This window comes from Schistocerca gregaria, chromosome 5 (genome assembly GCF_023897955.1).
Source record: "Schistocerca gregaria isolate iqSchGreg1 chromosome 5, iqSchGreg1.2, whole genome shotgun sequence".
Lineage (NCBI taxonomy): Eukaryota > Metazoa > Arthropoda > Insecta > Orthoptera > Acrididae > Schistocerca > Schistocerca gregaria.
In genome coordinates, this window is record NC_064924.1 from 600,887,677 (window position 1) to 600,901,302 (window position 13,626).

General features: G+C 46.5%; 1 protein-coding gene across 1 annotated transcript in view; it reads right to left on the bottom strand.

Moving 5' to 3' along the window:
* The window catches only part of LOC126272230 (neuronal acetylcholine receptor subunit alpha-4-like), a 172,188-nt gene that overhangs the window by 129,246 nt on the left and 29,316 nt on the right, over positions 1-13,626 (bottom strand). The window contains exons 3-4 of the mRNA XM_049974931.1: positions 2,623-2,667; positions 2,346-2,452 (exon numbers count right to left, since the gene is read on the bottom strand). Of these exons, the coding sequence (XP_049830888.1) occupies positions 2,346-2,452; positions 2,623-2,667 (152 nt within the window). The remainder of the gene's footprint in view (positions 1-2,345; positions 2,453-2,622; positions 2,668-13,626) is intronic.

Below are 13,626 nucleotides of genomic sequence, written 5' to 3' on the forward strand. Positions count from 1 at the left end.
GACTAGCAGTCATTCCTCGCCAGGTAAAGCTACTGGCGCCTGGACGGGTCTATAGAGTGTGGTCCACTGATAGCGACCGGGCCAAATATCTCACGAAATAACAATCAAATGAAAAAACTACAAAGAACGAAACTCGTCTAGCTTGAAGGGGGAAACCAGATGGCGCTATGGTTTGTCCGCTAGATGGCGCTGCCATAGGTCAAACAGATATCAAATGCGTTTTTTAAAAATAGGAACCCCCATTTTTTATTATATATTCGTGAAGTACGTAAAGACATATGAATGGTTTAGTTGGACCACTTTTTTCGCTTTGTGATAGATGGCGCTGTATTAGTCACAAACGTATAAGTACGTGGTATCACGTAACATTAAGCCAGCGCGGACGGCATTTGCTTCGCGATGCATTACCCGTGTTAAAATGGGCCGTTTACCAATTGCGGTAAAGGTCGATATCGTGTTGATGTATGGCTACTGTGATCAAAATGTCCAACGGGAGTGTGCTATGTATGCTGCTCGGTGTCGTGGACATCATCCAAGTGTCCGGACTATTCGCCGGATATATACGTTATGTAGGGAAACGCTACGTGTTCAGCCACAAGTGAAACGTCAACCACGACCTGCAACAAATGATGATGCCCAAACAGGTGTTTTAGCTGCAGTCGCGGCTAAGCCGCACATCAGTAGCAGACAAATTGCGCCAGAATCGGGAATCTAAAAAAGGTCGGTGTTGAGAATGTTGCATCCACATCGATTGCACCCGTACCATTTTTCTATGCACCAATAATTGCGTGGCGACGACTTTGAACGTCTTGTACAGTTCTGCCACTGGGCACAAGAGAAATTACGGGACGATCACAGATTTTTTGGACGCGTTCTATTTAGCTACGAAGCGTCATTCACCAACAGCGGTAACGTAAACAGGCATAATATGCACTATTGGGCAACGGAAAATCCACGGTGGCTGCGACAAGTGGAACATCAGCGACCTTGGCGGGTTAATGTATGGTGCCGCATTATAGGAGGAAGGATAATTGGCCCCCATTTTATCGATGGCAATGTAAATGGAGCAATGTATGCTGATTTCCAACGTAATCTTCTACCGATGTTACTACAAGATGTTTCACTGCATGACAGAAAATGGTTCAAATGGCTCTGAGCACTATCGGACTCAACTGCTGTGGTCATTAGTCCCCTAGAACTTAGAACTACTTAAACCTAACTAACCTAAGGACATCACACACATCCATGCCCGAGGCAGGATTCGAACCTGCGACCGTAGCAGTCGCACGGTTCCGGACTGCGCGCCTAGAACTTCGAGACCACCGCGGCCGGCGCATGACAGAATAGCGATGTACTTCTAACATGAGTGATGTCCGGCACATAGCTAGCGTGCAGTTGAGGCGGTACTGAATGGCATATTTCATGACAGGTGGATTGTTCGTCGAAGCACCATACTATGGCCCGCACGTTCACCGGATCTGACGACCCCAGATTTCTTTCTGTGGGGAAAGTTGAAGGATATTTTCTATCGTGAACCACCGACAACGCCTGACAACATGCGTCAGCGCATTGTCAATCGATGTGCGAACGTTACGGAACGGAAGGCGAACTACTCGTTGTTGAGAGGAATGTCGTTACATTGGCGTTGCATTATCGTTGACGGACATCATTTTGAGCATTTATTGCATTAGTGTGGTATTTACAGGTAATCACGCAGTAACAGCATGCGTTCTCAAAAATGATAAGTTCACAAAGGTACATGTATCACGTAGGAACAACCGAAATAAAATGTTCAAACGTACCTACGTTCTGTATTTTAATTTAAATAACCTGCCTGTTATCAAATGTTCGTCTAAAATTGTGGGCCATATGTTTGTGACTATTACAGCGCCATCTACCACAAAGCGAAAAAATGTGGTCCAACTAAAACATTCATATTTCTTTAAGTACTACACGAATATGTAATAAAAATGGGGGTTACTATTTTAAAAACCGCAGTTGATATCCGTTTGACTTATAGCAACGCCTTCTAGCTGGCCAATCATGGCGCCATCTCGTTTCCCCCTTCAAGCTAGACAAGTTTGGTTCTTTGTAGTTTTTTTGTGTGACGCTTATTTCGTGAGATATTTGGCCCGGTCACCAATGGACTACCCTGTATATGGACAGTAGATCGTTGGTCATAATGTCATAATGTTCTGGCCGATCAGTGTATGTAAAGCAGGGCCGCGGGTCACCAAAGGTTGCCCATGCATGCTATAAATGTAAGAGAAAGAACACTTGATGACGAAACAGACTACGTTTTCAGCATGGAGGTAGCTACGGACACAGGACCTGCTCTTGCTTACCTCTGAACGCCGATGAAAGGAACCCAGATACTCGTAGAATCTGCTAATATAGTCCACAGGTAATCGTACTGAGCGGGGTCCCATTCCAGTCTGGAGTCGTGCCAACTCTGCCGTCACAGGCGACCACGAAGAGCAACGAAAGAAATAAGAAAACATATGTTTTAAATTGACACTCAGCAAGGGCTTAGAAACGTTTCACGACTGTACATTTGAACATCCGTGGTAAATAATTACTCATTTACTTACAAATCAGAAAGAAACCAACAGTCACACTTACCAGAGCGACTGTAATCTGGACTTCGGCCACGTTGTTATAGATCCCCTGCAAAAGAACAACAGATATTTAGTTAAATGGTCGAGTGTGTCAGTTAATTACGGTGACCATGTTAAGAAGATCTTAATATCCTTGACAGAAATTACGCTACCAAAATAATATATTCATTGTTCCAATAACTTAGAGGAATGCAACAATTGGGGGACGTCGTCGCACAACCGCCGACATTTCGACAGGTTCACACCCTGTCACTTTCAAGGCAAAACTGCAGGAAGGAAGCACTATGAAAGGGCATTTAAAACAACTTTTCGCGAGGGGAATCCAGAAGAATATCCCCCCGCACACACACACTGAAAGTTGGACGCCTATGATTCTGCTGTATCCGTACACTAACTCTGAGATATTATTATCGCGAGTAGTAGCGAGCTAGCCGGGAGAGATGGGGCCCCTCCACGCCCGCACCAACGTGGTGAGGTGGTGTCCAAACCAAAAGTTCTACTGTCACCTCCGCAAACATGTTACTTATCTAGTAAGTGGATCACAGGATGCTGGGCTGTGATGTTATCCGTGGGTCTGTGAAAGACTACTTATTAACACGGTCCATCAGGTAATAGATAGTGGACGAAACGCAAGTGAGTGTAGCGAAATGAAGAGCAGAGGGAAAAAGGTGCCATGGCTCGTGCCGTGGGAAAAAAAAGCCTCTGCGACAGTGGGATGGGTAGTAAGAGCAGTAGTGGCTTACTAGCTGCGATGGTTCATGTAAGGTTGGATTTGTTAGTATGGGTATCATGCATAATTACCGTGGCAAGCGATGGCGATGTATCCCGGTTGCTGCAGCCCCTACATTCCTAGAACAATCAAGATCGTTATACAGTAGTGGGAGATCGGCCATAGATCATCTCACTGTGTGGGGGATGTGTGGAGCTTGTCTGCATGCAGTGTACGGTACGGCTTCCCTGCGTGGTGCCAGTTATTCTGCAGTGTATTCCAGCTAGATATCCAGTATTGGCGTCTGATTAACAGGGGCTCACCTGTACCGTTATGTATGCGTATGCTTGGCCATAGATGTTAAGTCCTTACAAGTATGTCTTTTGGTCTTTTATGTTTCGATCTATGGTTGCGGTCGTAGTTCCCCAGATTCAAAATAAACGGGTTCTGCGAATGTCTGGAGTTTCTGTATAGTCTTGTGGTGAGTCTGTGGATTACCTCCGTGAGAGTCTCAAGTCGGTATTCCCGGTGAAGGTCCGCGATGCGTGTGTATCGTGGAGCATTGCTTATGATTTTGAGTACTTTGTTTTGTATGAGCTGCAGACGGCGCAGGCGTGTTGGCGCAGCGTATCCCCGGACAGGGGCTGCGTACGTCATCAGGGGTCGGATAAGTGTCATGTACATGGACCTCGACACCCTTCAGTTCAGTGTGCTACGCCTGTTGAGCATAGGGTAGAGCTGTTTGAGCTTCGTGCTAGCTCGGTAGGTCATGTGTTGTATGTGGTCCCCCCCCCCCCCCCCCCCCCCAGAGTAATTTCCGGTCCAGCCAGACACCGAGGTATTTGACTTTCTCACGGAAACGTATTAGGCGTGCATGTAGAGTTATTGGTCTGCAGTATCGGTGTTTGCGCAGTTGCTTCGGTCTTCTAGTGAACAGAACGGCTTCGCACTTGTCGACGTTTACTCTAACACGCCATTTCTCCAACCAAGGCTCAGCCACTCTGAGTGCAGTCTGTAGGCGTGACGTAATGTTTGATGGTTTCCATTCTTGCTCAGGATGGCTGTGTCATCCGTGTAGATTGCCATCGTTGTGTCGTGTGTGGTTGGGAGATCGTTTATGTAGAGGTTAAACAGCAGGGGCCCTAGGATGCTTCCCTGGGGTACTCCCGCGTGTATACCGTGTCGTGTCGATTGTTTTCCCTTCACGTCAGTGTTGAAACTCCTGTCTGTGAGGTATGAGTGTATGAGACGCAGCAGCCCGTCGGGGAATCCCGCGTCGCTGAGTTTGCGGATGAGGTCGTTGTGCCATAGACGGTCGAAAACCTTTTCGATGTCCAGGAACACCGCCCCTGTAGCTTTGTTTATGTTGAAGCCATGTGTTATATGTTCAACGACCGGTAAGATTTGTTGTGTTGTGAAGTGGTGATTCCTGAAGCCGAATTGCTCCGGTCTCAGGATGTCATTTGTTATGCAGTGTCTAGTGATGCGTTTGAGAATCACCTTCTCAACAATCTTACTGAGCGAGCTCAGAAGGCTGATGGGTAGGTAATTTTGTGGGAGGCTGTGGCCTTTCCCCGGCTTCCTGAACGTCAGGACCTTGGCCGTCTTCCAAAAGGCGGGGAAGTGTTGGTGTTTTAGTATGCCATTCGTTATGTGTGTTAGTTACTCGGTTGCTTTATCCGTGAACTCCTGTAGGACATGGTTTTGAATGCCATCATGACCAGGGGCTTTCTTAGCGAGCGAGCCGTTGTCGAGGGAAGTCGGCAGTGATGGGAAGCAGAGTACGGTGGAGAGATGCCGCGCCGCACCAGAGGTCGCAGCCTGCCGTGATCGTACTAGTGGCGCCAGAGGAGACTGCGGCATTAATAGAGCAATTTTGGGTAATTTGACTTTTCGCTGCACGTGGTTGTTGGTTGCTTGCACACTGGAGGGAGTTTCTCACATTTATGTACAGGATGGTCCACTGATCGTGACCGGGTCTAATATCTCACGAAATAAGCGTCAAACGAAAAAACTACAAAGAACCAAACTTGTGTAGCTTAAGGAAGAAACCAGATGGCGCTATGATTGGCCCTCTAGATGGCGCTGGCATAGGTCAAACGGATATCAACTGCGTTTTTTTTCCAAATAGGGACCCCCATTTTCTATTACATATTCGTGTAGTACTTAAAGAAATATGAATGTTTTAGTTGGACCACTTTCTCCGCTTTGTGATAGATGACGCTGTAATAGTCACAAACATATGGATCACAATTTTAGACGAACAGTTGGTAACACGTAGGTTTTTCAAATTAAAATACAGAATGTAGGTACGTTTGAACATTTTATTTCGGTTGTTCCAGTGTGATACATGTACCTTTGTGAACTTATCATATTTGAGAACGCATACTGTTACAGCGTGATTACCTGTAAATACTACATTAATGCAATAAATGCTCAAAATGATGTCAGTCAACCTCAACGCATTTGGCAATACGTTTAACGACATTCATCTAAACAGCGCATGCTCGCACATGCATTGACAGTGCGTTGCCGCATGTTGTCAGGCGTTGTCCGTGGATCACGATAGCAAATATCCTTCAACTTTCGCCACAGAAAGAAATCTGGGGGCGTCAGATCCGGTGAACGTGCGGGCTATGGTATGGTGCTTCGACGACCAATCCACCTGTCATGATATATGCCATTCAATAACCCCTCAAAAGCACGCGAGCCATGTGCCGGACATCCATTATGTTGGAAGTACATCGCCATTCTGTCGTGCAATGAAACATTTGTAGTAACATCGGTAGCTTTGCGCAGGAAATCAGCATACATCGCACCATTTAGATTGCCAGCGATAAAATGGGGGCCAATTATCCTTCCTCCCATACTGCCGCACCATACATTGACCTGCCAAGGTCGCTGATGTTTCACTTGTCGCAGCCATCGTGGACTTTCCGTTGCCAAATAGTACATATACTGCCTGTTTACGTTACCGCTGTTGGTGAATGACGTTTCGTCGCTAAATAGAATGCGTGCGAAAAATCTGTCATCGTCCCGTAATTTCTCTTGTGCCCAGTGGCAGAACTGTACACGACGTTCAAAGTCGTCGCCATGAAATTCCTGGAGCATAGAAATATGGTACGGGTGCAATCGATGTTGATGTAACATTCTCAACACCTACGTTTTTGAGATTCCCGATTCTTGCGCAATTTGTCTGCTACTAATGTGCGGATTAGCCGCGACCGCAGCTAAAACACCTACTTGGGCTTCATCATTTGTTGCAAGTCGTGGTTGACGTTTCACATGTGGCTGAACACGTAGTGTTTCCCTACATAACGTATATATCCAGCGAACAGTCCGGACACTTGGATGATGTCCACGACACCGAGCAGCATACATAGCACACTCCCGTTGGGCATTTTGATCACAATAGCCACACATCAACAAGATATCGACCTTTTCCGCAATTGGTGAATGGTCCATTTTAACACGGGTAATGTGTAACGAAGCAAATACCGTCCGCACTGGCGTAATGTCACGTGATACCACGTACTTATAAGTTTGTGGCTATTACAGCGCCATCTGTCACAAAGCGAAAAAGTGGTCCAATTAAAACATGCATATTTCTTTACGTACTACACGAATATGTAATAAAAATGGACATTCCTATTTAAAAAAAGGCAGTTGATCCCGTTTGATCTATGGCAGCGCCATCTAGCGGGCCAACCATAGCGCCATATGGTTTCCCCCTTCAAGCTAGACAAGTTTCGTTCTTTGTAGATTTTTCGTTTGACGCTTATTTCGTGAGATGTTTGGCCCGGTCACGATCAATAGACCACCCTGTATACATTCACTCAGAGTAATATTTGTATGTTTGATGTGGCCAGGAACGTGTGTACTGAGTACAGATATTGTGGAATAATTAAAAGTCTGTGCAAAGTTTGTCAGCAGGTAAGTCATCAATTTTCTGAATATAGTAAATTAAATTTTTTTGTTGTTTTCTTTCATTTTTCTTTACATCGTTTAAGGTTAGTTGACCAAACCCCTCCTGATCATTCAGTTTGTATGTATAAACGTATGGCAGTAATTATTGCAATTAGTCCATGCATTCCACTCTGCATAGATCGTAGTATTGCTCTTTGAAATATTGTAGCGTGTTGCTCATTACGCAATTGCAACCGCAAGATGAGGTAAGTTGTCTGTTTTGTACCGGAGCATTGCAGAGTCGTTAGAAGATATTTTAAAACTCGCAGTCAGATGGCTGAGAGTTGATTTCTTTATAGTTCGTGAGAAAAGTAATTAATTTTATGTTCACTTTTCCTTTGTTTGTAGTCGGTCAGAGATGGAACCTCACACAAATATTTCCGTACATGTCTTTTAAAATAATTACGAACGCTTTTCAAAACACACACACACACTTTAGCGCCAACACACTACCAAAGATGACGGAAGTTATGAATAGACAAAATTACGAATCAACGTAACAAACGGGCGAGGTAGCGGTAACTGTCCCTCTCCACTCTTTTTTTCCAAACGAAAGAGCAGGACTTTACACAGAATTAAAGCAAAAACCTCCATCTCTGTTTATAAGGTTACTAGCTAATTTACTTTCAGTTGCTGCCTAAACAACGCTATGCCAATAGCTGGAAGTTCAAGCCAGAATCTGCGTGTTGTTATATTCCATAGCACGACCGGTGCCGTAGCATAGGAGGTTTGCTCGGCAGTTGTAGGCGTGTGTGCCGCTTATGCTCAGTACACCGGTCCACCACGGTTCTGATAGCCCGACCAGTATGTGCCATGACACAGGTGCAAGCAATATAGGAGATTTTACGAAAACCTAGACTATCCTTTACGGAACCTATAAGGACATTGATCTTAGATGGTGTTGCAAAAATACATTTCACATCATATTTCCGCAAAGTACGACTAATCCTATTGCAAATGCTCCTTGCATAAGGCCGAAAGGACTCTGACTTCTGTGCCACCTCGGTGTTCACGGTTGGTCGATGGAGCTGTGCATGTTTGGTCTGCTTTTGGCTGCAACCATTCTGACGAAAGGTGACCTCAAGACGGGCTAACTCGGTCTGAGAAGACGTGGGCCCTGTGATCCAAGGAACGAGTTACCCCTTCACGCAGAGCCGCTTGGTGACAACTACCAGCCAGCAGACACAAGACACTGTGGGTGGGCTTACTGCAGACACACCGTACTGTCCCAGCGTACCATCAGCCTCCCTCCTAACCAAGACATCAAGTAAGGGAAGGAAGCCATCCCTTTCCGCCTCCATCGTGGAACAAATTTTCGAGGAGAGTGAATTTTGATGTTCTAGCAAGGCGCTCAAATTCTCGTCGTCATGATGTCAAACAACACAATTATCGTCTACATATCTGAAAAAATACGCAGGTTTCAAAGCCGCCGACTCCAAGGCACGTTCCTCGAAGTCTTCCATAAACAGATGGGGAGTAATAGATGACAATGGGCTTCCCATTGCAAATAATCTTATAAGTAGGGATGCATGTTTTTGGTTACATTCTGCGTGGAATCCTGCTCCCTCTCTCTCGTCAAAAAATAAATCCGCTGCAATACCCAACGCAGGCGAAGTCGGAGCGGACGAGGCTCTTGCAGTATTTAACCAGTTTATTCCAACCGGCCACTCCCGAAAGCCACCTAAAGGGAAGGATTTTTGCAAAACAGCTTCCTGCTGACTTACTGCAGGTCATTACGGAAAAGAACGGTTTAGTTCGAGAATGGCATCTCACACGGAATCCCGTGACGAAACGGTTAAAAACTCCCTTCGACGTGAAATCCAGCTTGCCGTAGATAAGCACAAGAATCGGGACAGGGAGCAGAGAATCGCGACCCTCAGAGTCGATTACTATATTGCCAGGCGCATAATAGAACAGTTTCTATGTAAAAAGCTGCGCAATCAGCCATACTCGGGAGTGAGCTCATCCGCGAGGCCGACGCCGTGTAAGATGCCTTTGTAAAGAATTTCACGCTAATGACAACTTACTGGACGAAAACCACAGTCAACTTGTGGAGGCGCGGCTTCCCGTCTTTCTCGCAAAAGCAGACGAAAACGGTCTCACTGACGACGTCTCTGATGATGAGAACTAAAATCACCTATCACACATCAACACTCGTAAGGCAGTAGGAGTGGATAATATCAGAAACAAGATCGCCTAACAATTGCCCCCTGAAGAAGTTTGGACGTTAATCGCGGTATTTAACATCTTAAGGATTCCGTGTGGAAACATGCGGATGTGGCAGCCATTACAAAACCGAGTAAGGACCCCAGACTTCCGAGCAGTTATAGGCCTATAATCCTTCTGCTGTCACTTTCGAAAGTATTCGAAAGCTTATATGCTAAATGGCTGCACAGACAAGTTGCAGCGGAGCGCTTCTTACCGGACAAGCAGTTCAGTTTCCGGAGGGGCTCTCCACACAATAACAATTACTGAGGTTAGTTGAGCAAGGCGTGGGGGGCACTAGGTCGCCGGGAATAACTTGCGGCAGTACTACTAGGTGTGTCGAAGGCCTTCGACAGCTTGTGGCATAACAGCCTCCTGTTCAAGCGTCTCGACGAGGGGTACCGGTGTCTCACGTGGCCCTGCCCAAGTGGCTCTGAGCACTATGGGACTTAACATCTCAGGTCATCAGTCCCCTAGAACTTAGAACTACTTAAACCTAACTAACCTAAGGACATCACACACAACCATGCCCGAGGCAGGATTCGAACCTGTGACCATAGCGGTCGCGCGGTTCCAGACTGAAGCTCCTAGAACCGCTCGGCCACACCGGCCGGCAGGCCCTGCTCCAATGATACCTCAGTAACAGAACATTTCATGTTAAAGCCGATGGAGGAATCTCGACAGCGCGACAAATCAGGGCGGGAGTGCCACAGGGCTCTGTACTTGGGCCCCTACTACACACTCTGCATCCTGCCGACACTCCGAAAACCACGAGAACTGAACTGGCGTTATATGCCGATGACACTGCACTGTCTGTGCGCAGCTTAGTACTACACGTAGTAAGACGTCGCCTTCACCAAGCATGCGACACGGTCGGAGCTTGGGCCACCAAGAGGGGGCTCAAAATGAACGCAGAGAAGAGCCAGGCTTTAATCGTAACCAAGGAAAAGCTACCAGGAGACATAGAACCGATTCGCACCATGGGAGGCCCCATCTCTTGATCACGAACAGGGAAGTGCCTAGGCGTGACCCATGAGAGACATCTAAAGTGAGCCTCACTTGTCAGAGAGGTCAGGGCGAAAGCACTAGTACGAAAACGCTCTACCCCTTGCTGAATCCCAGTTCGACTTTACCCACACATTGTGGAGTAACATTGTATCTAGCCCTTATACGATCTATTCTAGAGTGTACTACTGTCGTGTGAGGTAATGCAGACAATAAACAAATCGACCCAATACAGCGGGTTCAAACCAAAGCCTTACGCATTGCACTACATCTCCCAAGGCGAACACCGAGCACCAGAGAAACGCACGATATGGCAGGCGTACCATTCCTACGCTACAGATTTAAACAGACTGCTCGCCAACTTTACGCATTGGCACAGCAGTGGGAGAATAGGTACGCCGTCAACATGGGCAACATGTCCACTGGCGACCGACCACTCGCTGACCGGACATGCTACTTGAGCAGTAACCCTGTGGCAAGTAGTTAGAGAAGTCGCACAAAATTGGATGACAACGAGAGAAGAAAAACAAATAAACTCGAGGTCCAAATTTCTCAACTGCAGTCTATGTGTGGGGTAGGCACTACCAATGCTCAAACTACTCGAAACGGGTCCAGAGATACCTTCAGAATGTGTGTGTGTGTGTGTGTGTGTGTGTGTGTGTGTGTGTGTATGCGATAGTGCGTCGCAGTCACAGTTGGTCAGGTAGTGGGTGTGCCTGTCAGACAGTGGGAGGTCGCAGTGTGTTCGCTGGTGACGGTAGGTAACTGCCGTAGTGAGCGCCAGACTTGAATCACTACATGCAATGGAATGTTAAGTTATCGTGAGAGATACTATGCTCGCACTGGGTTTGAACTTCATTCGTCTCCTTCGTTCCGGTTTAGCGAGTGTTTGTGTGCCGTCCGCATTAAAATCCGCGTGACAAGCAGAGCATTAAACTTTGCACCTTTAGGCGATATAAACTATCTTTTCAGGACAGCCAACCTGCCCCAGCACAACCTGGCATTGCCAGAGCTGAAGGAGTCCGTTCGTGCCTTCGGGAAGTCATCGCATGTCGGGGGAATCTTACGCAGGCTTTGGGCATAACAAGACAGCGTCGACCCACCGGATCACTGAAGCGAACTTTGGTTACTCCAGACTTTGTTATAGCTAAGTTGCGCCACGCTGGATGAGAATTGTGACTCCCTGTCTCACTGGAAACGAATTCCAGCCAGTTATTACCTTTAATTTCGTGGCTGTGCTGTAATATTGTTAGACCTCATCGCCATCCAGCAGCTGCCTTGTCTGCTTAATGCATACATTCAAAGAGATAGAGGGGCTGGCCAGTACTTACCTCAGCTCAGTACAGCCGATAGATACACAAAACAGTACTTACAGTAGAATATTTTTGGCTTCCCTCTGACAACCATGCCTCCATCCTTGCTACCCTCCCTGTTTACCTTTCCCTGTTGCTTCATAACCTGGGTTGTGAGTAACTAAATCCACTTTCCCTTCTTCCCTTTTTTCCCCTTTCTCCTCCCTGATGAAGGAACAAAGTTCCGAAAGCTAGGAATATAAATTTTCTGTTCTGTTTTGTGTTATCTATCGGCTGTACTGAGCTGAGGTAAGTACTGGTCAGCCCCTCTATCTCTTTGTTAGTATTTGTTTCACATCTTTATATGAGATTGTCCATTAATCATTTTAATGCATACATTCAGCTTACTTTCAAGAACTGGCAACAGTACAAGGTGCTGACGCTTCTACAGACAGTGTTGCCTTCTGCTATCAATTTGTTCCAAAACTTTTCTCTGTGCATTCGTTGAGTATCAGGAATTGCGAAAAGTGGTAATGAATGTTTTAATCATCAATTCCAAAAAAAGTAAGCCTTTTTTTCTTTTTTCAAATACATGTCTGCAGTCCTGGTACACAATGAAATCCCCACACGACACTAGCGTAACATGTCGCTATAGGATCCAAAACTAAAAGATACAGCCCTTTCAAAAAGTGCAATCTTGTTGGATAATTCATTTTCTGCCTTTGAAAGGAAACAGTTCAGCAAGAATTAATGATCAGTCGGCGGAAGTGAACGCCAAGAATGCACCGCATATGACTCTCCGAGTAGGAATCGTACAAAAAGCGGAGATCGGCAGCGGGTCATTTCCCAACATCTAGCACACCATTTTGAACACGATGGAGGTCGCTAACTCCTGGGTGCCGTGACTGCTCACAGCCACTGAGAAAGCCCGAAGCGGCGGAGGAAACGTAGCAGCTGTGTCCGACTAGTCTAGCCCACTTCTTCAATCACCTAATCACCATGCACGAGTGACGGTTGTATCACTATCACACCGAACGTAGGGACAAAGCCAGCAGTGGAAACACGAGGATTCCCCTCTGCCGAGAAAATGGAAGAGCGGACCATCATGGGACAAGCTGATGCTGTAGGTTTTTTTTTAAGGACTGCCGTGATGTTGCGCTATCAGATTATGCTCGAAAGCGGCACTCTCCTGACGAGGTTACAAAGTGCTCTCAAGACGAAGCATTGCCAAAGGAGGAACTACATAGGATGAGGAGGGCGAAGGACGCTGGGGAGTGTAAGTTGGTAAGAAGGCAGCTAGGAGGACAAGACAGTTGTCTTTTGTGTATCACCTACAGATCTGATCAACTGTCAGAGTTCAGTGGAGAGGAGCCTCCTGTGGTGTAGGAAACATACAGCAGATCTCAGTAGTTGCGAACACTATGACAGTTGTAGTTTCAAATATAAAGAAAATATTCTGCTATGGGGTATTCTCATGGTAGATGAGTAGGCCAGCAGTTGCAGGAAGTGTTGGGAAGTGAGTACCAGGTCACCAGCATTGTGAATCCTAGTGCAGTGTCGGCTTAGGTGGTTGTTAAATTTTCAAATGTGTAGGAATTCCTTAAGGACCAAACTGCTGAGACCATCCGTCCCTAGACTTACACACTACTCAATTTAACTTATGCTAAGAACTACGCACATGCCCATGCCCGAGGGAGGACTCGAACCTCCGGCGGGAGGGGCCGGGTAATCCGTGACATGGCTCCTCTAACCGCGCGGCGACTCCGCGCGCCAGGTGGCTGTTAATTTAGGGCAGCTACATAGGAATATTACGAAAGAGGATCAGGTACTG